General features: G+C 40.6%; 1 protein-coding gene across 1 annotated transcript in view; it reads right to left on the bottom strand.

Annotated features, from left to right (window-relative positions):
* Positions 1-1425: 1425 nt before the first annotated feature.
* LOC145400515 (uncharacterized) overlaps positions 1426-27695 on the bottom strand; it is a 42467-nt gene continuing 16197 nt past the window's right edge. The window contains exons 2-3 of the mRNA XM_080273038.1: positions 2062-2167; positions 1426-1496 (exon numbers count right to left, since the gene is read on the bottom strand). Of these exons, the coding sequence (XP_080129164.1) occupies positions 1426-1496; positions 2062-2167 (177 nt within the window). The remainder of the gene's footprint in view (positions 1497-2061; positions 2168-27695) is intronic.

Raw genomic sequence — 27695 nt, forward strand, 5'->3', positions numbered from 1 at the left:
AATACTTCATTGATTAATCTCTGAAAGCACAAAGGTGCATTACAAAGGCCGAAGGGTAACCTCACAAACTTGTAAAGCCCATCAGCAGTGCTGAAGGCTATAAGGGGGCAAGAGTCCCAAGCAGAGGGACTTGCCAGTATCCCGAGAGAAGATCCAAAGAGGAGAACACTTTGTTATTCTTCCCCAGACTCTGCAACAGATCGGTCAAATGAAGTAGAGAATAACGATCTGGGATCGTCTCTGCTTTCAGGCGGCGTTAATCTATAACCAGTCTCATGGTACTATCCTTCTTTGGCACCAGAAACAGTGGTGAATTCCAAGAAGTCGAATCTTGGACTACGAGTATGCCTGACTCAATCATCTCCTTAACCAACTTGTCAGCCACCTGCCTCTGAGAATGGGGAAGACAATATGCAGGCAAATAAAAAGGATTAGTACCTGCGTATCCGGTACACAACTGTCTCTTTTGCAGGGTTTAACTGTACTTCAAGACAATGCACCGATACAACTATGGGATGACACTGATCCTACGTGGCATGTGTATGTATTTGTGTGCCAGATGAAAGATTAGATAGGCAGAAGGCAGTTTGCATCAGAGAGTGATAGTTAAAATTTATACATGGTAGAATTTCACAGACCACAGACGCTCCAACCGGCCCTCTCATGGGTGATGATTTTTACTGTACCTGTGATAATGCAGATGACTTCTTGGCAGAACTTGTGGCCGACGTGGGCTTTATGTCGTTCGCTGGGGGTGATGTTATGGCTTTGCTTATGGCTCTGCATGATACCCACATGAAGGCAGCTTGCATGGATTACAGGGAAGCTGCTTGCTTTGCTCAGATTGTCAAACTTTCCTTAGAGCAAGCATTCGGTAATTCAAGGTAGCTGAATGCTACCAAGGATGCAATACCCCTGGATAAATTCTTGTCCTTACTTACTTTTGGTTGCTACTCCCAGGTCTTGACACCAAGACAACAGCGCATTGCAAAGCAGTTGGAATTCACACCTGCACTAACCCTACATGACTTCAATTGTCAGATGCGAATGAAGCTGCAGTTACAACCTGAAGCATTCCCTGTGGCCTCAGCCGTGTCTACTCAGGGACAGCAACGTGCAGAAAAACCCAAGAAGGACAGAAAGACAGAGAAGCCCACCTCTGCAACAGATACTAGCACTTCTAATCCCTGAAGAAAGTGTTTTTATTGTCATAGGGACGTTCAACCCTTATTAAAGTGATTTAAACTTCAAAGGGACATGAAGGACTCTCAGAGTCCTCAACAAGATGCAAAGATAGGCCCTCCTGCTCAGGGCATGTCATCATCATGAACACCAAACTGCCATAAAAAGTGGTGTCATCACCACAAGTTCCATGCTCACTGGATGAGCGAGTGTCATTCTACCCCAGCTGCTAAAATCAGGTTGCTAGTACCCAAAGCACAGCTCTGTCGTCAGGGGATGCCCAGCAGCCTCCAACCGCCGACCAGGGGTAGACTCTGATGGTAGAGTCAAATCAGCTATTGTGGGTACCACTGTAGTGAATGTAGGGCCAGGACCAAATGCTACGTCATTTGCGGTCTATCTTGAGTCTTTTACAATGTCCCTACTTCTTGACACTGGCTCTTGTGTCAGTATAATCGTAGAGGTCTCATTAAAACAGACTGAGCAGCAACTGGGAAAAACCTTTTCACGTCACCTTCCCCCACTTGATTTGATGGGACTTAATGGTGTGCACCCAAATGCTACAGGTGTGGTTACCTTGCCCTTCTAGTTTGCTAGAGACACAACCAGTTGAAGCTCAGTTTTATGTGGTTCCGGAATTTGTGCTTTCTTCAGATGGGTAGTTAGGATTGCCTACTCTCCGTGAGCATGAGATAGGTATTGTAACCAGTTCCAACTCAGTTGTATATAGAGACAGGCACTACACCGCCCCGTCGAAGTCCTTGCCATTCTTTCATGCACCTTCTGCAGTGAATAGAGCTTACCCCATGTTAGCTGTTAGTGACATTAACCCTATGCAGACTACCACTGAATCTCCCACTTTGTCTAATGAAGTATCACCTGTGGGTAATGATGACTCAGTTGTACCTACCGCTCCTTCTTCTTCTTCTGCCACTTTAAGGGAGGTCATGGCAAATGCACACGAGGCCAATGCGGTGGTGACTGACTGCGGGCAGTTACAACCAGATGAGCTAACTCGTGTGACTGTTCGTTTGCCTGGTGTGAAAGAGGGAATGGATGCTCTCAATTTGCCTGAGACTGTGCGTGTGAAAGGCCTTTCTCTTGAGTCAACATTAGCTACCGTTTCCAAGAATGGTCAAACTGATGTTCTGGTAGTGCTGCCTACTTCTTCCTTAGCCTTTATATTTCTTTTTTCTGTGCCTGCCTTCCTTTCTTCCTATTTCTCCCAACTTTCTTGTCACTTCTTATTGCTTTTCTTCCCTTTACAGGTGGTTTTACATTGAGTGACAAGCCAAACGGTTTCCTGTAAGCCAGGAAACCATTTATAATGCTGGGTGGTAACCATACAACCAAACCATACATGCTCCCCATGTCTCAGCAAGTGGGTTGGTGTAGTGTTAGTGCCCCTCCCTGTAAAGCAAATAACCCAAAGTCAAATGGCCACCCCTTACGGGATTATGGCGTCTGGAAGTGTATATATATATATATATATATATATATATATATATATATATATATATATATATATGTATACTGTATATCTATATATATATTGCTAGACGCCTCAATCCCGGTCGGGGTGGCCACAAACAAATCGCCTCAACGTCGCTCTGTCCCCTGCCATTTCACTGCCCTGCTCCCAACTCACACCCCCCTCTCTCATATACCTCTCCACCCCATCCCTCCATCTCATCCTCGGCCTCCCCCTCCCTCTCCCCCCTGCATCTCACTCACATACACTCTCCTCGTCAGTCTTTCACCCTCCATCCTCTCCACATGGCCAAACCACCTCATGTATTCCTCCTAACACTTCCTATCACATCCACATCCACACCACAACGCTCCTTTATATCATCATTTGTCAGCCTGTCTCTCCATGTGACTCCACAGACTCCTCTTAAATAACTCATTTCCACTGCTCTCACTCTTGACTTGTGTCCTTCCAACAACGTCCAAGCTTCACTTGGTATCACAATACTGTGATATCACAATACTGTCATGTAGTAACTTTTTCATTTCCATGCTCACTTCCCTGTTTCTTATCACTGCTTTCAAGGAACCAGCAACCTTTCTTCCCTGCTGTACCCTTTCAAGCACATCACCCTCATCACACTACCCAAGTACATAAACGTACTCACATTTTCCAATTCCTCACCATCCAACCTCGCTGTACATTCACTCCCTTCACCTTTCTCAAAGACCATCACTTTACTCTTCCTACATTCACTTTTAGATTCCGTTTCTTACACACTCTCCCAAATTCATCCACCAAGCCTTCCAGCTCCCCTTCGTCTTCACTCAACAACACAGTATTATCTGCAAACAACAGTACAGGGAGTTCCCAAACACTACCCTCTCTCACCAGGGCCACTCCAACATCCACTACCCTACCTTGTACCTCTTTTATTACCCCATCCATGTACAGACTGAACATCCATGGAGACATGACATCCCTGTTTCAACCCAGCCTTCAAAGAGATAAATTCACTCAGCTCACCATCCACACGCTCTGCAGCCTTAGCACCATCATACATAATCTTCACAGCAATCAACAACTTCCCATCTACTCTATATATTCTTAATACTTTCCACAATCCTTGTCTATTCACCCTGTCATATGCTTTCTCCAAATCCCTGAAAGCCGCATACAACTTCTTTCCCTTCTCTAGAAACTTTTCCACTAAAGATCTAAGAATGAATATCTGATCTACACAACCTCTTCCCTTCCTAAAGCCTCCCTGTTCTTCTCCAACTAATTCCTCTGTTCTTTCTCTAACGGTGTCAATAAGTATCCTACCATACACTTTTCCTATTATACTAAGAAGACAAATTCCTCTATGATTACCACACACTTCTTTTTCCCCTTTTCCTTTGTGCAAGGGAATAATTATTCCTGATTTCCAATCCTCCGGGACTCTATCTTCCTCCCAGGCCAATCTGCACATCTTTCACATCCATTCTACTACTATCTCTCCCACATGCTTCAGCATTTCACCACACACTCCATCAATTCCTGGGGCTTTCCCCAATTTATCTTTCTTCATTGTTTTCACAACTTCTATCCTAGTGATTTCTTCCTGTCTTCTCACCTCCCTCCTTCTCCCAGCCATTCCCCAGCCATTTATACTCACATTACTTCCATCCTCTATGTTCAACAATTCCTCAAAGTGTTCTTTCTATCTGCTCACTTTTTCTCCCTTCTCCACTGGTAATCTACCATTTCTAAATTCCACTCTCCTGCTAACTTCACTTCCACCCTGTCTTACTCTCTTCACCTCTTTCCAGAACATTTTCTTACAGTCCATCCACTTCACACACAAATTCCTTCCAAATTCCTCATCCACTCTCTTCTTACTCTCTCTTACTAATCTTTTCACCTCTCTCTTCCTTTCTACATATAACTCTCTCTTCTGCCTCTCTACTTCTTCCACGCCCCTATTTCTCATCCATTCATTGTATGCTTTCTTCTTTTGTGCCACAGCCTGTCTCACCTCTTCATTCCACCACGCTGTTCCATGCACCCCCCCTCCGTCTTCTCTTTATCCCACACACCACATCACATGCTGCACATATTTCTTCAGTTAATATCCTGCACACACCTTCCACGTCCCCCATCTGCTCCAATTCATATTTGGCCAATCGTTCCTCCACTTCTCTCTTATATTCTGCCTTTTTCTCATCCTCTTGTAACCTTTCCACTTTCCTTGCAAATACTCCTTCTTCCCATCCTTCCCTTCTACTATTTCTCCATCTTATTTGGATCTTGATTCTGGCCACCACCAAGTAGTGGTCAGAAAGTCCACTCCCCCAACCTCTAAAAGCTCTTGCATCCATTACACATCTTCGCATCCTTTCATCCACACACACATAATCAATCATTGCCTTCCTTTCATTCAGTTCACCACCCACCCTTCTCATCACTCACCATGTATACCTGTGGATCATTTTATGCCTGAAGAGGGTATTGGCTATCACCAACCCCCTCTCAGCACAAATGTCCACTAATGCACTGCCATTCTCATCTATCTCAGCAGGCACACCCCACTCACCAACTATTCCATCCATCTTCACATTCCATACTTTACCATTCATATCACCGATCAAAAACACTCTCTCATTCCTTCCAAACTTTTCCATGCAAACTTCCACATTTGTCCAGAACTCTTCTCTCACTCTGCTTGCACGATCTTGCGTTGGCACATACACGCACACAATCGCCCACATTTGTATTCTAACTTTCAATCTTACCCACACAATCCTTGACCCAACTGATCCATACTCTCTTATGTTCTTCTTCCATCCTTTACTCACAACTATGCAAACTCCTTCCTTTGCCCTCTCATTCTCACCTACTCCTGCACATATACCCCCCATACTCCCATTCTCTTACAATCTCACCTCTCCATTTATTTTCAGTTACTCCACATACATCAACTTTCGCACCCTCAAGCACCTGGACAATCTCTCTCACTTTCACCTCATCATTCGCACCTCTTACATTCCATGTTGCACTTACGATACCCTATGTCCGGTCCTGGGTCATCATCATTTGGTCAGTCCTTGTCTGAGGCTTCTTGTTCGACTTTTTAATTAGTTGTTTTCCGGGGAGGGGCAAAATATATATATATATATATATATATATATATATATATATATATATATATATATATATATATATATATATATATATATATATATATATAATTTACGTGTCCGACTTTGGACAAAGGCTTTAGTGCCTATTCCCAAGACCCAGTAGTCCTCTACATCAGCGTTTCTTAACCCGGGGTGCTAGCATCCCCAGGGGTGCTGAAATCCATTTTAAGGGGTGCTGGGAAATGCCGCATTATATTTTTAATTGGTTTTTTTAGTCCTTTTTTTTTTTTTTTTTTTTTGAGAATGTATAAAGTAAACTGTTAGGCAATACTTCACTTTACTGTAACCTTGCAGTAGTGTAGCAACTGTTGTCCCAGTAACTAGATGTAAAGGCGTGCTGGCTGAACTGAGACCTTATTACAAGGGATACTGAGGTCGATAAAGGTTAAGAAACGCTGTCCTATATCTCGAAATGTCACCACTTTATATATATATTCTTTAACATATTATATCCAGTATTGCCTCTCTGAAGGTTTTCACCTCCTGTCGTCATTCACAGTCGTATAAATGTCTCTCTCTCTCTCTCTCTCTCTCTCTCTCTCTCTCTCTCTCTCTCTCTCTCTCTCTCTCTCTCCAATACTGTATTTATTCATCCGTTATTCTCCCCCTTACCTTTTTGTTCCCTCTATTAAAAATACTGGTAATTTTTTTTTCCATCTTGTTTGTTCACTTGTTCTTCATCTTTTGCTTACTTTTTTTTTCCTTTATTATTGTCAAATGTTTTACTCGATCTTACCATATTCTCTCTCACTGACTAAAATCTCCCTCTCTCTCTCTCTCTCTCTCTCTCTAATGGCCTTTCACTCAGCTCTCATTACCCCATCTGAGCACTACTTACTCAGAGCCTCACCTGCCTAAAGGGACCTTGTGTGGACGAGAGTATAACACGAGTGTATAACACGGAACTTTCCTTGGGTGTACATGTTTGTGTGTGTGTATTTATTTATGTACAGTACCTTACGTTTTGTATACGTCTATGTGAGGGAGAAAATTTTTGTGTGTATGTATGCATTTATGTTATATATATATATACCCACACTTTAGTTAGTGTTCTAGAGTGTGGGTATGTGCCAATGTTTACTCGTGAGAGATTGCTTGAGTGTGTATGTGTGTGTGTGTGTGTGTGTGTGTGTGTGTGTGTGTGTGAGAGAGAGAGAGAGAGAGAGAGAGAGAGAAAGAGAGACTGCAAATGCATGTGTATGACTGCAAGTAGAGTGTCCATCATTTGGATCTCTCTCTCTCTAGCATTCATTTGTAGGTATCGCCTGACGATATTAATTTGTCGAAAGTCTAGGATTCAAAGGGTATTAACATTAGTTCTACTACCTCTTACTTCGGGCCAGGTTTAGTACCGTATTCAGTCCAAGTTAAGAGCAAGTGATTTTACACATTTGGAACAAGCCATAACAGCCTGGGTATTAATATTGTATTATTAGTTCCACTGTGTTCAGGAGAACTTTATTACTGTATTCTGGTTTATGCCAGACATTTTTTCCTCCAGTTGATCCTGAGTCATAAAAGTTGGAGTGAGTTAAACTGTTCCATTGTCTTTGAATGTTTGCCTGGTAAGCATTCCGTCTGATTCATATTGTTTACCGGCAGTGGTTGGCTTGTTAGAGAATATCCATCTGTATATGATTTCCGATCTCGGACTCAGGTTTGTAAGTCTTTCAACCCTAGAACATTGTTTATATTGAACCCTTGCCATGTCCTAGCGATGTGGGTAGTAATGCTGGACATATAAAATTAAACATGATACCAGGTACTGGATCTAAGGAAAGGGGTTTGATTGTGTCTTGATGTGCCCGGCGATTTTCAGGAAATAACGATTCAGTCCGATGCCATATAATTTTACTAAATTGTGTGACAAGATAGCACGCAGTGAACGATTACTAGATAGGTTATAAATTACAACATTGTCAGTAATAGAAAAACAATGAAAGTAATGAGTTATTTTTATTGTTATGTATGTAATAGGGCGCATCCACAATGTGCTCGAACAAGTGCTGGCAACATGCATGCAACACAGTAAGGAGCGTGCTGCAAACATGCTGGGAACAACATCATCCTGATCATGTTGGCAATATCATGATGTAGTCTCAGCTGCCTGGTATGGAGACACTTATCCCATTAATTCTGCTGCCAGTGTTCGAAAGCTGCACTGAAACATGTTTGCATACATCTGTCCAAATACTGCTGCATACATGTACCCAAACATGTTGCCAGCTGTGTTGCCAACATATGTTCGAGGGCACGTGTGGACGTGCCCATAGAATTTTGTTTTACTCCTCCTGTCCAGGCGGCATGTATACATGATGACCTGGGGACATCCGGGTGACATGTATACATGATCTAGTGTTTTGTAGTATTATTGTTATTGTATTATTATTATGATTATTCCATCATATTATAAGAGCATATTATACTATAATTTTATATTATAGGTTTAACCAAGAAATAATGGTTTAAATAATGGTAATTTTTAAGAAATACACCTGCTCGTGGTTTGGGTGGTGAAAATAACCCCCGGACATGATAGGTTAAACATCTTTCTTTAAGTTTTATATCAAGGCATTTGAGTCATGCCTAATTATTTTGTAAAATACTAGAACAGCAGTTGTGGTGAGTAGCAATGGTGATAGTAGTAGTAAGCACGATCTGTCTGGCATTGTGAATCCATCAATGGCAGACAAGCAATCGACCCTACAGAATGTCCGGTGGAGAACCGATGTTCCTTTGCAGTGCACAGTGTCTCGCCACAGCGAGACATGGGAAAAAGTGTGGAGGTTTTGCCCCTGGATGGACGCCGCAGTTGCGTCCCTCCACCTTGTTAACAGGGGCACAATTGTTGGCTCCACATTACATCGTTATTTAATTATATGATTGCCACCCAGCACTGTGAATTATAGCTGGCTTACAGGAAACTGCAATGTTGAGAAAAGAATCTATATGTTTATCTTTTTTCCATATGCCTGTTTATCTGTGTGTAACTGACTGATTTCTTCAGTTTTTTTTTTATTATTCTTATGTATGTGTGTGTACTAGTGTAAGTTTATATGGGGGTTGTGTGCGCATGTGCGTACTCCACCCTCCTCATGTTTGCTCACCAGTAAACTCATTGCCTACCCTCACCAGGCTAAGTTTACAGAGGCTATAAAATGTTGATATGTATTTAATGTATAATTGCATTTGGTAGTTGCACTGATGCCTATGTGTACTTAGGGGGATGGGGCTTCTTTCCATGCCAGGTGGGGCAAGTGCAGGAGGGAAGTGAAAATTGGTTGACAAAACAGGTGCATGAACATAGTTGGTAGAGTTAAAATGGTAGTGGGAATTGGTTGAAGAAATAGAATGGTTGATGGAATTGGTGGATGGAAATGTTTGGCGGAGTGAAAATGGTTGAAGTAAATAGCTGAGGAAATTAAAATGTCTGAAGGCAATCACTGGAGGAAGAACTGTAGGATATGATTATTGGAAACAGTTGATGAAATGGTGGATGAAAATGGATAAAGAAATGGTTGATAGAAAGTGGACTATGGTAATGTTTCGAGAAAATAGTTAATAGAAATGGCTGACGCAATGGTTGAGGAAGCAGTTGATGGCAATAGTTGCTGGGAATGGCAGGTGTAGTGAATGGAGTAACTACTAGAGACCTCACTAATGGCAATTACCATTGTATGTAGGAAGCCAGAATAAAGTACAACGAAAACAAAAGTACAGGAAACAAGAACTTCATGGCCAGCCAGTTAACACCTAAACCGCGGGGTTGTTTTGGCACTCCTTGCATGTCCCGTGGCGATATTCGCGCTCTGACAGACTTTGTAAAAATATTTGCCAAAAAATCAGTTATTAGTCCTAGAATGTTATAATTAAATATGCCTATGGTACATACCTTTAGCTTTCTCCTGGGATGTTTGTTGAGCCTTCGTCAAGTACCGTATGACTTGTGGAGACTTCTGAAGTTGAGTAATGAAGTCTCCACATTACACTTCTCGACACCCCATAATATGATTACCACCGCCTGATATTATTACTAGAAACACTATTCTATGATTTTCAAATAGTTTGGAATCCATACACCAAAAAAAAAAAAAAACTGTGAAAGCAATGAAAATTACGAGCGCATACCATTTTCCCATTTGCGCTCGTTCGCCGCTGGTATTTTGTCATTTATTATTCATAAAAACACTCACACTTTATATTTCTATTACTATATAACACTTATTTATATCTGCAGTCTTTATCCATAAATTTCCTTCAGTAATAGAAATTTATTGTCACTGTAGGCATTCAATTTCTCTTTCAGTAAAATACGTAGTATTCACTTTTTCATCCTGTATACTAGTGTTGAGAGCGAATCTGTCACTTTCACTTTCACTTTCATAACTCATAGTATTCATACATGCTAGAGTGAAACTTTCACTTTCATTACTCCTAGCATATATACTTGTATTCTTATATTACTACTCATTAACAATTCTGTTTACATTGTCTATTTTATTTACATTATTTATATTTCCATTTTATTTACACTATGTTATGCACTGTCACTTGCAGTAACTTATAAAACTATTTTCCACTGTTCAGTTATATTTACATTCATTGCTTTCACTTGCAGTTTACACATTATTTACATTTCCACTTGCACTGTTTTAGAGTCACCAGAAAGATCGTAGTCATTGTCCATCATTATCATTGATAAATTAGCCAGTTCACGTTTCACAGCGATCACTTAGCCCTTTACCCCTTTCCACACGAGGTTTAGTAGGGGTAGAGGTCACAGGGCCCTTTGCATGGGGCTAAAAAGCGGCAGAATTGGACAGGCACAAATCCGACATGGTTTCACCTTGAAAGACGACAGTAAACTGAATGATGCTGCCTAGGGGCAGTGAAGGACTGCCAACGTCAGCGTGGAGACAGCTGCTAATATATACGCTATGAAATGATAGGTAGGAAATCTAGACAATGCATAATAAATTAGGTAGTTCCAGGTGAATGTAAATATCACTTAGGCTTCTCCCTTCCTTTCATATATATATTTTTATTACGAGAATAGATATACAGCATATTTCAAGAGGAAATTACCAGGGGAAATTAGCAAACGAGTGCACATGAGGTGTTGTCAGGTGATAATTAGCCAATTCCAGGTGTATGGGACTATCAGTTACCTTATTTCTTTTTTGTATATATATATTTCAAGACCCCCTGGGGGTAGGGGTTTTTTCAAGAATACTCCCCCAGTATCTCTGCTTGTCGTAAAAGGCGACTAAAAGGGTTGGCGGAGGGTTAGTGCCCCTCCCCGGAAAACAACTAACTAAAAAAACAAACAAGAAGCCTCGGACAAGGACTGACCAAACGATGACGACCCAGGACCGGACAAAGGACTTGGTAATGAGTACATGGAATGTAAGAGGAGCGAATGATGAGGTGAAAGAGAGAGAGATTGTCCAGGTGCTTGAGGGTGAGAAAGTGGATGTATGTGGAAAAACTGAAACAAAATGGAGAGGAGAAAGTGTGAGAGAATGGGAGTATGGATGGGGTATATGTGCAGGAGTAGGTGAGAATGAGAGGGCAAAGGAAGGAGTATGTATAATTGTGAGTAAAAGATGGAAGAGGAGCATAAGACAGTATGGATCAGTTGGGTCAAGGATTGTGTGGGTAAAGTTGAAAGTTGGAATACAAATGTGGGCGATTGTGTGTGTGTATGCACCAACGCAAGATCGTGCTAGAAGAGTGAGAGAAGAGTTCTGGACAAATGTGGAAGTGTGCATGGAAAAGTTTAGAAGGAATGAGAGAGTGTTTTTGATCGGTGATATGAATGGTAAAGTTGGGAATGTGAAGGTGGATGGAATAGTTGGTGAGTGGGGTGTGCCTGCTGAGATAGATGAGAATGGGAGTGCATTAGTGGACATATGTGCTGGGAGGGGGTTGGTGATAGCCAATACCCTCTTCAGGCATAAAATGATCCACAGGTATACATGGCGAGTCATGAGAAGGGTGGGTGGTGAACTGAATGAAAGGAAGGCAATGATTGATTATGTGTGTGTGGATGAAAGGATGCGAAGATATGTAAAGGATGCAAGAGTGTATAGAAATTGGGGGAGTGGACTTTCTGATCACTACTTGGTGGTGGCCAGAATTAGAATGCAAGTAAGATGGAGGAATAAAAGAAGGGAAAGACGAGAGGAAAGAGTAGTTGCAAGGAGAGTGGAAAGTTTACAAGAGGATGAGAAAAAGGCAGAGTATATGAGAGAATGGAGGAATGATTGGGCAAATATGAATTGGAGCAGATGGGAGACGTGGAAGGTGTGTGTAAGATATTTACAGAAGAAATATGTGCAGCATGTGATGTGGTGTCTGGAAGGAAGAGAAGACGGAGGGGGGTGCAAGGAACAGCGTGGTGGACTGAAGAGGTGAAACAGGCTGTGGCACAAAAGAAGAAAGCATACAATGAATGGATGAGAAATAGGGGCGTGGAAGAAGTTGAGAGGCAGAAGAGAGAGTTATATGTGGAAAGAAAGAGAGAGGTGAAAAGATTAGTTGTCATTAAAAGACTTTGTAGTTACTTGTAGAGAAGTTATATATATAAGACTTGTGGACGAGCGGTTGTTATACTTGAGTAGCTTTGTAAATAGATAATCTTGGTTCCCATTTGTCATGTAGTGACAGGAGAGATAAAGAATAGTATGGGACTATTTTTATTTGTCTTGATAATGTTAACAAGTCTCTCACACAGAGCGAAGTATAAAGTAGAGTCCCGCTAGCTATCTCAATATCTCTCTTTCTCTCTCTCCCTCTCTTCCAAGTTGCTAAGCCCTTCTCCCTACTACCTGCCTGTTCTATGGCTTGTCTCCTTCTGAGCTCTCTTTCCTAAATTCTGGTGAAACAGGAGTCGTGTCACGTGTGTTCCCTGTGGTTGGAAAGTTCTAGAAGCCTGTGTGTATGTGTGTATGTGTGTGTATGGTCAACAAGGCTTTGTTCACCTGGTGTATTGCTGACAACTAACTGCATCATCTCCTGACTGGCTACTTCCTAGTCTGTCGTCAGCTTTTCCTCAGTGTAACTTGCAAGATCATTTCCCATTCCCAGGCTCGCATAGAGCTGTCTATCTATCTATTTATCTATCTATCTATTATGATTTGTAATTATAATATGGAGTCCTAACATATGCTCGGTACACGCCAATGGAGGTCCTCCGACAGCAATTATCATTGACATATGCTAATCTATTAGTACATAATATTGATTATAATATTGTATACATATAATATTCATAGTAAATTGCAATTATCCAGTAATATTACATTTTAAACAAGTTGTATACATATTTGAATAAATGCAATGGTTGTTGTATAACATTTTGAAAGTTGTGTATGTATAACAGACATACGCATATAATTGTGCAATGGTAATACTGCTAGGTTATACATTACATATTGAGTTATCCTTTTAGTAATGTCTAATATTTCACCTAACTTGTAAGATGATTCTGGTAATACAGAATTGCGGTATAATGGTATGACGTTACATAATATTGTAGTAATATTGTGGTAATACATAAATGTAATATTTTATGAATTGTTACATAATATTGTGGTAATGCATAATTGTGTTGGCCTTATAATTGTAGTTACATTTTGTTAATGCAACTGTTACATAAGTGTCTTGGCCTTATAATTGTAGTTAAAGTTACATAAAAGTTACATCTTGTTAATGCAACTGTTACATAAATGGTACATATTGTTTGTAGTTACATAATTGTAGCAAGTGTAACATAATGCAATCGTTTGTCGTTACATAATTGTTACATATTGTTTGTAGTTACATAATTGTAGTTAAAGTTACATCTTGTTAATGCAACTGTTACATAAATGGTACATATTGTTTGTAGTTACAGAATTGTAGCAAGTGTAACATAATGCAATCGTTTGTCGTTACATAATTGTTATATATCGTTTGTAGTTACATAATTGTAATAATTGCAGTCCTGACATATGAATCCGGTCATGCTGCGGTCGATGATAGTGATGATGTGCGTTACGGTTGATTGTTATTTCATTTACAGAAGGAGTTTAAATCGATATTTAATTCTCGTAAATGATGTACTGTAGATTTGATTGGAACAGTTCCACCTATGTTCGATTGTTTGGTATATGACCTTAATTTCTTTTTGTAATCATTGTTGTTTTCTTGCTTGGTTTCTTGAGGTACGTTCGCCTGTTCGGTTGTATCCGAGGCTGAATAATTATGGGATAATTCCCTTGAAACTCGTTTTAAATGGTCAATATGAACTTGTTTCTCCTCGCCACTTGAAAGTGACTTAATTAAAACTTTGTTTGCTTTTATGTTAATTACTCTGTATGGGCCCTCAAATTTTGGGGATAATTTATTGTCTCTCGTATGAATGATACCGTAAACAATGTCTCCTAAGCTGATAGGTGAATCTCTTGCCTTCTTGTTAAATGCCTCCGTCATTTCTTCCTTGGACATCGTTAATTGTTTTTTGACTCTTTTGTGAATGTCCTGGAATTCACGTAAACGGAGTTTAGAGTAATCATCGTAATTGTATATAGGCATGCTGTCACCTTCTAGGAGCTCATATGGTAATTTTTTATCCGTGCCATATATAATGAAATGTGGTGTGTCACCTATGGATTTATTTATAGATCCATTAATTGAGGCTTCTACTTTGGGAATCCAATCATCCCAGCTTGCATAATTTTCACTGAGAATGTGTCGTAGCACATCTAATACTTTTTTATTTTGTCTCTCTACCAACCCATTCGATGCTGGGTGATAGGCTAAAACGTTAACCTTTTTGATGTTGTATTGTTTACATATTTCTTGTAAGATCTCAGAATTAAATTCTCCTCCATTATAACTTATTAGTACCTTTGGGGTAGTAAAGCGACATATTACATTATCTGTTATTGCCTTTGCTACTGTCTCTGCTGTCTCATCTTTATTTGGAGCTAAAATGACATAACGGGAAAAATGATCCGTTGCTACGAATAAGTATAGGTTATTATTGTATGATAATGGCATCTTGAGTAAATCAACAGCGACAACGTCCCATGGTTGATGTGGTACAGGGTAATTACCCATCGGTGCAGGTGTGATTGGGTATCCTTTGTGTTTCGCACATGATTCGCATTTGTCTATATGATTGTTTATATCTTTTCGTAATGAAGGCCAGTAAAATAACAGCTGGGCTTGGTTGAATGTCTTATCCTTTCCAGGATGTCCTGCATGTTGGCTGTTGTGTATCATTCGTAATACTTGGGGTATCATGTCATTAGGTACTACCAACTGGTTAGTATTTCTTTGGCGTTTTGGTTGTTTAGAGTTAATTTTGTATAATGTATTATTGACCATTGTGAATTGTTCAAGTGGGACATGCAGTTTGGGTAATTGTATGTCATCTCCACTTTCTAACTTGTATATAACTTTAGACCATATTGGGTCAAGTCTTTGTGCCTTTGCGATATCCACGTGGTTTGGGATATTTCCTTTGAGATCTAACGCCGCGACCTGAATTGTGTTCGGATTCATAGATAATGCGTCAGCTACTATGTTCATTTTACCTTGTATATAATGAATTTGTACAGTGTAGTTTTCAACTGTACATTTCCATCTTGCTCTCCTCCCAGAAAGGAGTTTTTCTCTAAACATACCCACCAGTGGTTTATGGTCGGTGAATAAGTGGATTTCGTAACCATATACCAAATCTCGAAACTTTTGTAATGCAAAAACCACTGCAAGTGCCTCTAAGTCTGTAGTGCAATAATTTTTCTCTGCACCTCTTGTTTGTCTGCTGGCAAATGCAATTGGTTGATTTTTTCCTCTTTTATCTTCCTACATCAGTACAGCCCCTAATCCTTTAACTGATGCGTCTGTACAAATAAGAAATGATTTTGTGTAATCTGGATATGCTAAACAAGGTGCATTTGTTTTTAATTTGTAGATTGTTAAATGCCCTTTTTGTTCTTCTTCCCATTGGAATACAGCATCTTTTTTGAGTAGTTGGAATAGAGGAAAAGCTATATGAGAGAACTGTGGTACGAATGACCTATAGTACCCAGCCAGACCTAAAAATTGTCTAACTTCGTCAGTCGTAGTGGCTTTAGGAAAATCTCTCACTGCCTGTATTTTGTCATCAGTGGTGTGAATACCATCAGAACTTAGTTTGTGGCATAAGAAATTTGTTTCCTTAAAGCAAAATTTGCATTTAGAAAGGTTAATTTTTAAACCAGCATCACTAAGCTTTTGTAAGGGTAAGTCTAATTTCCTGAGATGATCCTTAATATTCTTCGTTGCGATTATAATATTGTCAAGATAAACAAATATTCCTTGTCCTAAAATTCCGGACAATACGTAATTCATCAGACGCTGGAATGTGCCTGGGGCTGTCCTCAGTCCCATTGGCATTCTAGTATATTGATAATGGCCTCTGTTGAAAAGGCAGTGTATTTACGTGACTCCTTCGATACCGGAATCTGATAATTGCCGTTTAGGAGATCGATGGTCGAGAATATATTATTCTCAGGACCAATATTCTGTAGAACGTCACTTAGCAATGGCATGGGAAATCTGTCTGGGATTGTGTGATTATTTAGTTTACGGTAATCCACTACTGCACGCATTTCTCCATTTCGTTTGGGCACAAATAATAAGGGGGCATTCCACGGGGAGACTGAAGGCTCAATAATTCCAAGTTTTAACATTTCATCGACATACTGATTTGCAAGTGTACGTTGGGAGTGTGGTATGCGGTAAGCTGGTACGAAAATTGGTGGTGTTTCTGGGTGCACATTATTCATGTGATTAATCAAGTTAGTACACCCTAATTGTTCTCCGGGCAATGCTACGGTGTCCATGTGTGTTTCCATCAGGGTTAACAAATCATTTTCTTCATCAAATTCACCTGAGTGAATTAAATTCTCTTATATTCTTTCTCTATCCATAGATTTTATCTCACTTGTCACTCCAGCTATAACTATTTCCTTCACAGGGGCGGGACATTTTTCAATATCAACTATGCAAGTTCCCTTTTTCAACTGAACTTCCCCATTCCTGTGATTAATTATGAATATCTGAGTTTGCCCTTCGTCGTTCGTATGACATAATGCGTTTTCTACTGACAATCCCTTTACTTTACATAATTCTTCTAAGACAAGAACAGTACTATTCCGTAATATGCTCTTTATGGTAACCTTCATGTATGAATTAGTTGGTATAACTAAATCATTAGTGAGATGGGCTGGAAAAATTGATAAATCAATACTGTTATCTGGGTCACTAATTCTGGAGGATGGGGTTGGTGGTGGGAGTGGATCTATACACTCATCTGTTTGTGTATGTTTGTTTAGGCCTTTAATATTACCAATTCTTTTTGGCTCTCTTCTACCAATCGGTGAGGTCTCTGAAGTTATTTCCTCTATGAATTCATTGTCAAAGTCTATTCCATTCATTTGTGGGAGTATGGTTATGTTCTCAGCTCTCATGGATCTTAAGCCCAGTAACATATGAGCTTTAATTGCTAAGTTTTCAACGATATAGAAAAATGCACAGAATGGTCTTGTAGTCTCTGTGAAACTGATATTTAATTTTATCATACCTTTCACTGTAATTTCTTGTCCATCTACTGTGTATAAATCTAAATCAGCTTCATCCAGAAAAGTTACTATCTTTTTATTTTTAAGAATTCTATTTAGTTCTTCATGTGTTATTAAGTTCACTGGAGAGCCTGTATCTAAAAATAAGGAAACGTTTTGATCCTCACATACAGCTGGTATCAAGATACACTCATTTCCCAACATGCCTGCTATGTGAAGTTTAGACTTGTTTTTCTTTACGTTTGTTCGTTTTTTGTCATGACTTGGTCTTCCCCCGATTTGAACATAGACACAATTTTTTCTACTGTTTTGCAATCACTGATCCAGTGACCTTGGTATCTATGATGCCTACAGTAAGGACGAAATCCTTGTGTCTTTTGTTTGTCCTCCTTTGCTTTGATAAAGCATTCATACCTCGTGTGTCCTGGTTTTGCACAATAATGACATAGAATGGACCTATCCCTTGACTGTGACCTACGATGTGATTTCCCATAAGAAGTGCTGTTTATGGCGCGAGACCTGCTCGGGCTGCACGAAAACTTATGAAACTGCCTGTAGCACGGCGTCTGTGATCGAGGCCTTGTCATGTTTGGTTGTTTGGTCTACCTGCTTTCTGGTCGCGATCGATTTTGTTCTTTGTTTGGGTTCGGTGTAGATGTTTTCACAGCTGATACTGTCTCAGTAGCGAAAAGAACACACCTCGTCCTCGAATCAACAGTGATTTTCTACAAAAGCAGGCGACACTCTACAAGATTAACTTCAGTTCCACAGTGAACGAACTACAACCATCTACAATCAACTACAAGTAACAACTCTACGAGTTGTCTGTATAATCTTCTACACGCACCTACAAGTAGCGGCAGTCTTCATCCTACAACGAGTACATCACAAGAAAAAAGGACCAAGAATACATCAGTAAGAAAATACAAAACAAACAAACGAAGAGTGAGACATGACTCATAACTCATAACCACCAGACCTCACCCTCCTCCCTCTGCTACATCCCACCGCTGCCACCAAATGTCATAAAAAGACTTTGTAGTTACTTGTAGAGAAGTTATATATATTAGACTTGTGGACAAGCGGTTGTTATACTTGAGTAGCTTTGTAAGTAGATAATCTTGGTTCCTATTTGTCATGTAGTGACAGGAGAGATAAAGAATAGTATGGGACTATTTTTATTTGTCTTGATAATGTTAACAAGTCTCTCACACAGAGCGAAGTATAAAGTAGAGTCCCGCTAGCTATCTCCCTATCTCTCTCTCTCTCTCTCTCTCTCTCTCTCTCTCTCTTCTAAGTCTTATCCTTTCCAGGATGTCCTGCATGTTGGCTGTTGTGTATCATTCGTAATACTTGGGGTATCATGTCATTAGGTACTACCAACTGGTTAGTATTTCTTTGGCGTTTTGGTTGTTTAGAGTTAATTTTGTATAATGTATTATTGACCATTGTGAATTGTTCAAGTGGGACATGCAGTTTGGGTAATTGTATGTCATCTCCACTTTCTAACTTGTATATAACTTTAGACCATATTGGGTCAAGTCTTTGTGCCTTTGCGATATCCTCGTGGTTTGGGATATTTCCTTTGAGATCTAACGCCGCGACCTGAATTGTGTTCGGATTCATAGATAATGCTTCAGCTACTATGTTCATCTTACCTTGTATATAATGAATTTGTACAGTGTAGTTTTCAACTGTACATTTCCATCTTGCTCTCCTCCCAGAAAGGAGTTTTTCTCTAAACATACCCACCAGTGGTTTATGGTCGGTGAATAAGTGGATTTCGTAACCATATACCAAATCTCGAAACTTTTGTAATGCAAAAACCACTGCAAGTGCCTCTAAGTCTGTAGTGCAATAATTTTTCTCTGCACCTCTTGTTTGTCTGCTGGCAAATGCAATTGGTTGATTTTTTCCTCTTTTATCTTCCTACATCAGTACAGCCCCTAATCCTTTAACTGATGCGTCTGTACAAATAAGAAATGATTTTGTGTAATCTGGATATGCTAAACAAGGTGCATTTGTTTTTAATTTGTAGATTGTTAAATGCCCTTTTTTGTTCTTCTTCCCATTGGAATACAGCATCTTTTTTGAGTAGTTGGAATAGAGGAAAAGCTATATGAGAGAACTGTGGTACGAATGACCTATAGTACCCAGCCAGACCTAAAAATTGTCTAACTTCGTCAGTCGTAGTGGCTTTAGGAAAATCTCTCACTGCCTGTATTTTGTCATCAGTGGTGTGAATACCATCAGAACTTAGTTTGTGGCATAAGAAATTTGTTTCCTTAAAGCAAAATTTGCATTTAGAAAGGTTAATTTTTAAACCAGCATCACTATGCTTTTGTAAGGGTAAGTCTAATTTCCTGAGATGATCCTTAATATTCTTCGTTGCGATTATAATATCGTCAAGATAAACAAATATTCCTTGTCCTAAAATTCCGGACAATACGTAATTCATCAGACGCTGGAATGTGCCTGGGGCTGTCCTCAGTCCCATTGGCATTCTAGTATATTGATAATGGCCTCTGTTGAAAAGGCAGTGTATTTACGTGACTCCTTCGATACCGGAATCTGATAATTGCCGTTTAGGAGATCGATGGTCGAGAATATATTATTCTCAGGACCAATATTCTGTAGAACGTCACTTAGCAATGGCATGGGAAATCTGTCTGGGATTGTGTGATTATTTAGTTTACGGTAATCCACTACTGCACGCATTTCTCCATTTCGTTTGGGCACGAAGAATAAGGGGGCATTCCACGGGGAGACTGAAGGCTCAATAATTCCAAGTTTTAACATTTCATCGACATACTGATTTGCAAGTGTACGTTGGGAGTGTGGTATGCGGTAAGCTGGTACGAAAATTGGTGGTGTTTCTGGGTGCACATTATTCATGTGATTAATCAAGTTAGTACACCCTAATTGTTCTCCGGGCAATGCTACGGTGTCCATGTGTGTTTCCATCAGGGTTAACAAATCATTTTCTTCATCAAATTCACCTGAGTGAATTAAATTCTCTTATATTCTTTCTCTATCCGTAGATTTTATCTCACTTGTCACTCCAGCTATAACTATTTCCTTCACAGGGGCGGGACATTTTTCAATATCAACTATGCAAGTTCCCTTTTTCAACTGAACTTCCCCATTCCTGTGATTAATTATGAATATCTGAGTTTGCCCTTCGTCGTTCGTATGACATAATGCGTTTTCTACTGACAATCCCTTTACTTTACATAATTCTTCTAAGACAAGAACAGTACTATTCCGTAATATGCTCTTTATGGTAACCTTCATGTATGAATTAGTTGGTATAACTAAATCATTAGTGAGATGGGCTGGAAAAATTGATAAATCAATACTGTTATCTGGGTCACTAATTCTGGAGGATGGGGTTGGTGGTGGGAGTGGATCTATACACTCATCTGTTTGTGTATGTTTGTTTAGGCCTTTAATATTACCAATTCTTTTTGGCTCTCTTCTACCAATCGGTGAGGTCTCTGAAGTTATTTCCTCTATGAATTCATTGTCAAAGTCTATTCCATTCATTTGTGGGAGTATGGTTATGTTCTCAGCTCTCATGGATCTTAAACCCAGTAACATATGAGCTTTAATTGCTAAGTTTTCAACGATATAGAAAAATGCACAGAATGGTCTTGTAGTCTCTGTGAAACTGATATTTAATTTTATCATACCTTTCACTGTAATTTCTTGTCCATCTACTGTGTATAAATCTAAATCAGCTTCATCCAGAAAAGTTACTATCTTTTTATTTTTAAGAATTCTATTTAGTTCTTCATGTGTTATTAAGTTCACTGGAGAGCCTGTATCTAAAAATAAGGAAACGTTTTGATCCTCACATACAGCTGGTATCAAGATACACTCATTTCCCAACATGCCTGCTATGTGAAGTTTAGACTTGTTTTTCTTTACGTTTGTTCGTTTTTTGTCATGACTTGGTCTTCCCCCGATTTGAACATAGACACAATTTTTTCTACTGTTTTGCAATCACTGATCCAGTGACCTTGGTATCTATGATGCCTACAGTAAGGACGAAATCCTTGTGTCTTTTGTTTGTCCTCCTTTGCTTTGATAAAGCATTCATACCTCGTGTGTCCTGGTTTTGCACAATAATGACATAGAATGGACCTATCCCTTGACTGTGACCTACGATGTGATTTCCATAAGAAGTGCTGTTTATGGCGCGAGACCTGCTCGGGCTGCACGAAAACTTATGAAACTGCCTGTAGCACGGCGTCTGTGATCGAGGCCTTGTCATGTTTGGTTGTTTGGTCTACCTGCTTTCTGGTCGCGATCGATTTTGTTCTTTGTTTGGGTTCGGTGTAGATGTTTTCACAGCTGATACTGTCTCAGTAGCGAAAAGAACACACCTCGTCCTCGAATCAACAGTGATTTTCTACAAAAGCAGGCGACACTCTACAAGATTAACTTCAGTTCCACAGTGAACGAACTACAACCATCTACAATCAACTACAAGTAACAACTCTACGAGTTGTCTGTATAATCTTCTACACGCACCTACAAGTAGCGGCAGTCTTCATCCTACAACGAGTACATCACAAGAAAAAAGGACCAAGAATACATCAAGTAAGAAAATACAAAACAAACAAACGAAGAGTGAGACATGACTCATAACTCATTACCACCAGACCTCACCCTCCTCCCTCTGCTACATCCCACCGCTGCCACCAAATGTCATAAAAAGACTTTGTAGTTACTTGTAGAGAAGTTATATATATTAGACTTGTGGACAAGCGGTTGTTATACTTGAGTAGCTTTGTAAGTAGATAATCTTGGTTCCCATTTGTCATGTAGTGACAGGAGAGATAAAGAATAGTATGGGACTATTTTTATTTGTCTTGATAATGTTAACAAGTCTCTCACACAGAGCGAAGTATAAAGTAGAGTCCCGCTATCTCTCTCTCTCTCTCTCTTCTAAGTTGCTAAGCCCTTCTCCCTACTACCTGCCTGTTCTATGGCCTGTCTCCTTCTGAGCTCTCTTTCCTAAATTCTGGTGAAACAGGAGTCGTGTCACGTGTGTTCCCTGTGGTTGGAAAGTTCTAGAAGCCTGTGTGTGAGTATGTGTGTGTATGGTCAACAAGGCTTTGTTCACCTGGTGTATTGCTGACAACTAACTGAATCATCTCCTGACTGGCTACTTCCTAGTCTGTCATCAGCTTTTCCTCAGTGTAACTTGCAAGATCATTTCCCATTCCCAGGCTCGCATAGAGCTGTCTATCTATCTATTTATCTATCTATCTATTATGATTTGTAATTATAATATGGAGTCCTAACATAGTAAGAGAGAGTAAGAAGAGAGTGGATGTGGAATTTGGAAGGAATTTGAGTGTAAAGTGGAGGGACTGTAAGAAAATGTTCTGGAGAGAAGTGAAAAGAGTAAGACAGGGTGGAAGTGAAGTCAGCAGGGGAGTGAAAGATAAAAATGGTAGATTACTAGTGGAGAAGGGAGAAAAAGTGAACAGATGGAGGGAACACTTTAAGGAATTGTTGAACGTAAAGGATGGAAGTAATGCGAGTGTAAGTGGCTGGGGAATGGCTGGGAGAAGGAGGGAGGTGAGAAGACAGGAAGAAATCAGTAGGATAGAAGTTGTGGAAGCAATGAAGAAAGTTAAATTGGGGAAAGCCCCAGGAATTGATGGAGTGTGTGGTGAAATGCTGAAGCATGGGGGAGAGATAGTAGTAGAATGGATGTGGAAGATGTGCAGATTGGCCTGGGAGGAAGGTAGAGTCCTGGAGGATTGGAAGTCAGGTATAATTGTTCCCTTGTACAAAGGAAAAGGGGAAAAAGAAGTGTGTGGTAATCATAGGGGCATCTGTCTTCTTAGTATAATAGGAAAAGTGTATGGTAGGATACTTATAGACAGAGTTAGAGAAAGAACAGAGAAATTAGTTGGAGAAGAACAGGGAGGCTTTAGGAAGGGAAGCGGTTGTGTAGATCAGATATTCATTCTTTGATCTTTAGTGGAAAAGCTTCTAGAGAAGGGAAAGATGTTGTATGGGGCTTTCATGGATTTGGAGAAAGCATATGACAGGGTGGATAGACAAGGATTGTGGAAAGTGTTAAGAATATATGGAGTAGATGAGAAGTTGTTGAATGCTGTGAAGAGTATGTACGATGGTGCGAAGGCTGCAGTGCGTGTGGATGGTGAACTAAGTGAATTTTTCTCTTTGAAAGTTGGTTTGAAACAGGGATGTGTCATGTCTCCATGGTTGTTCAATCTGTACATGGATGGGGTAATAAAAGAGGTACAAGGTAGGGTAGTGGATGTTGGAGTGGCCCTGGTGAGAGAGGATAGTGTTTGGAAACTCCCTGTACTGTTGTTTCCAGATGATACTGTGTTGTTGAGCGAAGACGAAGGGGAGCTGCAAGGCTTGGTGGATGAGTTTGAGAGAGTGTGTAAGAAACGGAATCTAAAGGTGAATGTAGGGAAGAGTAAAGTGATGGTCTTTGAGAGAGGTGATGTTAGTGAATGTACAGCGAGGTTGGATGGTGAGGAATTGGAAAATGTGAGTACGTTTAAGTACTTGGGTAGTGTGATGAGTAAGGATGGAGGTTTGGAGGGTGAAGTGCTTGAAAGGGTACAGCAGGGAAGAAAGGTTGCTGGTTCTTTGAAAGCAGTGATAAGAAACAGGGAAGTGAGCATGGAAGTGAAAAAGTTACTACATGACAGTATTGTGATACCAACTCTAACGTACGGAAGTGAAGCTTGGACATTGTTGGAAGGACACAAGTCAAGAGTGAGAGCTGTGGAAATGAGTTATTTAAGAGGAGCCTGTGGAGTCACGTGGAGAGACAGGCTGACGAATGAGGATATAAAGGAGCGTTGTGGTGTGGATGTGGATGTGATAGGAAGCGTTATGAGGAACACACTGAGGTGGTTTGGCCATGTGGGGAGGATGAAGGGTGAAAGACTGACGAAGAGAGTGTATGTGAGTGAGGTGGAGGGGGGAAGAGGGAGGGGGAGGCCGAGGATGAGATGGAGGGATGGGGTGGAGAGGTATATGAGAGAGGGGGGTGTGAGTTGGGAGCAGGGCAGTGAAATGGAGGGGGACAGGGCGACTTGGAGGCGATTTGTTTGTGGCCACCCCAAACGGGATTGAGGCGTCTGGCAATAGATAGATAGATAGATATTTCAAGACCTGTTTAGCATGAATTTATAATCTGGGGGAGGCGGTGGCAGAATCGGTAGAGACTGCCTGCAGTCCTAATGGACCGAGTTCCGAATCCCGGCTGGGGCAGGGAACAGTTTAGGGATTTCAATTTCATAAAAAGCAGACATTTCTGATCTACCAGATGACCCGCCGACATGTCATAAAAGTACCCCAGGTATTACCAATACACCAGTCCTGCACGAGACAGCCCTAGCATGTATTCAGTATGGATGATGGGTGTTAGTGCCGAAGTGGTGACATATGGATAAGTAGGAGGACTGCTGGGCCCCAAGGAGGACTATATATTGGGACTTGGGAATAGGCACTGAAGCCTTTGCCCAGAGTCGGACACGTAAAAAAAAAATCTAACCGTCCAAGTGCGTGAGTATTTAAAATCTACAGAAAAGTTGGCGAATATATGTTTGTGTGTGTGTGTGTGTATATATATATATATATATATATATATATATATATATATATGTGTGTGTGTGTGTGTGTGTGTGTGTGTGTGTGTGTGTGTGTGTGTGCAATATCTGTCTGCGTACATAAGCATGAATATGCATGTGTTTGTGGTTGTATGTGTATAGCCATTTGCTGATAATTATCATGATTTCTACAATTTATGAACACCCTACCCTCCTTTCCCCCTACCACACCTTCCCCTCCCCCGTCTCTTTCCCCCTTCGTCTCCCTCACCCTCTCCCTCTCCCTCCGCTCCCCTCCCTTCCCTCTCTTCCACTACTCCATTTCCTACCTCCATCATCCCGCTCTCACACTTTCCTCACCTCTGTTCACCTTACACTTCCTTTTCATCAACTCCTTTCCATATATCGTCCTCTCACTGCATGCACTCCCTTCTCTCCTTCTCCCCCTCATTGCCTCCCTTACTTTCTCTCCCAGTATCTACTGCTGACCCTCCCTTTTCCCATTCATTTTTTCTCTCCATGACATTACCTACTGTACCTTCACTCCCTGTGTTACAACCTCTCCTTTTCTTTCCCTCTTCTCCTAACTCCCTCATATTTATTTTATATTCCCTCTCTTCTGTCATTATCTCCCTCTTCCCCTCCCCTTCCCTTTCCTTTCATTCCCTACTTCCATCACGCCTCACCTCATTCCCTACCTCACTGCCTCAACCTCACTCACTGTCTCACCCCTACCGCTTGCCTCATATCCAATCCTATTTCACCCCTCACTCCCTGCCTCACCCCCACCCGTGCTTCCCTACCCCTACTCTTACCTCAACCCCTTTTCTTCCTCACCCCACTCCTGTAACACTCCACTCCTACCTCAACCCACTTTTGCCTCTCCATTTCTTCTCTCACCCTATCACAAGGCCCTTCCTCTCCTAAGCTTTTCACCTCTACCTTACTCCAACCAGCAGGCAAGACCTTTCTCGGTCTGCTTCACCCCTTTCTTTGCGTCACAGTCACAGTGGGTATCTTAAATTCTCACTCTGTTTCACTAATTTCTCTTCTAGTTTCCCTTCCGCCCACGCCTCACTCGCATTTCTCCTACTCCCCATCCTGCTTCAACCCCTTCTGCCTTAAACGCATTCACAACCCATCTCCTCCTTACTACTGTTGTTGTCTCACCCATGTCCCCTTATTTATATACACTTCTCCATCATTCCCGCTTGTGTCTCATGTTTGTTCCTCTCCCATCCTTATCACGGCCTTACCTCATCCTTACCTCACATCCTCTCTTCTATTCATTTATTCATTCAGAACCTTTCCCTTCTGCCCTGTCCCATGCTTAACACCCACTCATTTCCCCTGCATTCTTCCAAATTCCTTAACTCGACCTAAAAATTTCTTACGTCAGCTCACTGTTCTCTGCTTTTCTCACAAAACCTCTAATCCTACCTTTTCCTATCCTTTGTGGAGAGGAGGCTAACCTGACATTTAAGAGAATCGTTCTTTCCCACAGATGGTATGGTGGTGAAGAACTCCAGAGGTTATCCATTACGCTGGAACCAGGAATCCTACTGCTTGATTAGGCTAATAAAAGTTATAACTACCTCTCACAGACCAAAAAGCCTCCCTAACGCTGAATTACATTGTATGGAGGCAGGAAGGATAAAATTAGTTAACCTCGCCACTAGGAGAAGTTATTTTTATTAATTTCTGCTGTAACCAGAATGTTTTATTCAACTTGGAAGAATACCTCGTACTGTAGGGGTAGTGGAGGCTGCCATATGATCTCATCAGGTGGGAAACAAGAACAAAAAGGAGAAAAAAAAAAAAGCATCTGACTGAAGGAGTAGTAAGGGAGATTACAGGAGAATCCCGTGGGCTGGAGCCAAGAATGTCAAAGGCATGATATGAGGGCGACTGGAGATTGGCTCAGACAATGGATCACTACGTTGAAAATTTCTTTTACTGATTATTCTGTTTTTCAACCACGTCATTACAATGACGTATTTTTTACCTATATTTTTGCTACTGCCAGACAATATTACTAGACTTGAGAAGGTCTTCTAGGAGTGACGAGGTTAATGATGTCTGAATCAACCCCCCCACGTTCGATTAACCTCTCTTAAAAGTAATTTAGCTACGGAGCACATAGGAAGTACAGATAACTTGAGGCCTGATGGCCCATGTTGAGGTTATCTGTTGGGAAAAAAATTTGATTATACTAACGTCTAACCAACGTGTAGGAGAATAAGATAGAAAAGAGGGAGACTCTCCCCCAACCACCACACAGTCCTGTTAACCGGCAGGGAAAGATAGAAATAACATTCTCGCTGGACAGAAAAAGCATCGAATTTTCTATAAAGGGAGGCAGAAGAGGAACAGCTATGCAAGGAGATAAACCCATGCATGGAATTCTTAGTTCAGCAGCAAGAATACGTCAGTATATATATCATACTGAAACAAAATAATTCAATACTGTGAACACCTGTTATAGTATTGTGCCAAAGTTGTCCAAAACACAGTGGGTAGCACTAAAACTTTAAGAAACTATGACGTCCTATGACGTCACAAGTATTTTTCCCAGGGTAAGTGCATAGTAAGACATTTCAGTCAAAAGTGAAACAGGAATGTTCAG

The sequence above is a fragment of the Coenobita brevimanus genome, chromosome 52 (genome assembly GCF_032717465.1).
Source record: "Coenobita brevimanus isolate Jiangsu-jjx chromosome 52, ASM3271746v2, whole genome shotgun sequence".
In the NCBI taxonomy this organism is placed as follows: domain Eukaryota; kingdom Metazoa; phylum Arthropoda; class Malacostraca; order Decapoda; family Coenobitidae; genus Coenobita; species Coenobita brevimanus.